The 1,275-nt window shown below is 33.3% G+C and overlaps 1 protein-coding gene across 1 annotated transcript; it reads left to right on the top strand.

Moving 5' to 3' along the window:
* Window positions 1–229: 229 nt before the first annotated feature.
* On the top strand, window positions 230–916 carry LOC139839605 (F-box protein At2g35280-like). The gene has a single exon (XM_071829716.1). The coding sequence runs from the start codon at window positions 230–232 to the stop codon at window positions 914–916; it is 687 nt and encodes a 228-aa protein (XP_071685817.1).
* The last annotated feature ends 359 nt before the right edge of the window (window positions 917–1,275 follow it).

The following is a 1,275-nucleotide window of genomic DNA, read 5'->3' as shown; positions in this document are numbered from 1 at the left end:
ACTAGTATATGATAAAAAAAACCAATTTCGTAATATTGGCAAATATTTTATACTTAAATAAAATAAAATCAGCGCATTAAATGCACGTCGAATCAGTATCACCAAAAATCCCCTTTAAAGGTTAAGATGGCAGACAAAAGGTTGAATATTTTCTTAAATACAGTCTTTTCTCAAGTACATCAAACACACAAACTTAAAAAATCCTTTTTATTTTTTAAATAATACAAAAATGGAAGAAGTTACTCAAGTGAACATACTCGAAACTCTTCCACAAGATATGCTTGTGAAAATTTTATCTCGAGTTGGTCAGGAGTCATCCAAGCAGTTGTTCATACTCAAGTTGGTTTGCAAAAGCTTTTTGAATCTTTCTGACGATCCTTTTGTTTGTAAAAGGATATCCTTAGATAGGTGGGTCTCGTACCTTGCAGAAAACCTAAGATGGATCATATTATCGGACGTTGTTATTTTTTTTGGAAACCCTAATGTGATTTTTCGCAGGAGTTTGATAAATTATTTTGATAAATCTTACACCGAGTTAGGGCTTTGTCTTTTAGAAGAAGCTACGAACAGCCAAATTATAGAGGCGGTTTATGTTTATGGTTTGATCATGTTTGCCTCTCACCAAAGAGAAGCAAAGCATGTCGGATTACAAGTTTTGAATAAAACATTCCCACCAGTGCCGGACCTGGTGGTTGCGATGAGAACCAAGGTTTTTCATTTGTTGCAAGAATTATGGTTACATAACCGCCGCCCTTTTGATGACTTGGCAACGCGTTGCCCTATCTCTGGCCACAAGGGTTATTTTCAACACATCCGAGGGAGTGGGTTTGAAATGAGGATACCAGAATGCATGTCGTGTTTTTGGGCCTATGAGTTGGGTGTTTTTACATACCGATTTGGGTATGTTACCCGGTGAATGTAAATATTAGTAGAAAAAAAACTAGATTTATGTTGGTATTTTTTTAGATTTTGAATAAATGTTACCCAGTTAATTAATTTAACTGTTAGTAGTAATTGCTATTATCATATATATGATCAGTTGATTATATTGCTTCCATTTTTCCTTCGTATTATGTAGATTGTGATGTTATTTATATTGCTATATCTAACATGACTATTGTCTATGCTAACAAAAGAAAAATAAAGGCTAATTAAATGCTTTTTGACAGTTATTTCAAACTAATTAAGTGCCTTCGAATCTTACAAGAGTCATATAAGAGAAAAAGAGCCTCTAATAAAACTAATATTGTAACAAAAAAGAGAACACCCAAAGTG

The sequence above is a fragment of the Rutidosis leptorrhynchoides genome, chromosome 1, assembly GCF_046630445.1.
Source record: "Rutidosis leptorrhynchoides isolate AG116_Rl617_1_P2 chromosome 1, CSIRO_AGI_Rlap_v1, whole genome shotgun sequence".
In the NCBI taxonomy this organism is placed as follows: Eukaryota; Viridiplantae; Streptophyta; class Magnoliopsida; order Asterales; family Asteraceae; genus Rutidosis; species Rutidosis leptorrhynchoides.
The sequence above is the reverse complement of the archived record's forward strand: the minus strand, read 5'-3'. Positions and strand labels throughout refer to the sequence as shown.

Bases quoted from the DNA above. Each gene is read 5' to 3' on its own strand.
- LOC139839605 (XM_071829716.1), top strand. From the start codon at position 230: ATGGAAGAAGTTACTCAAGTGAACATACTCGAAACTCTTCCACAAGAT.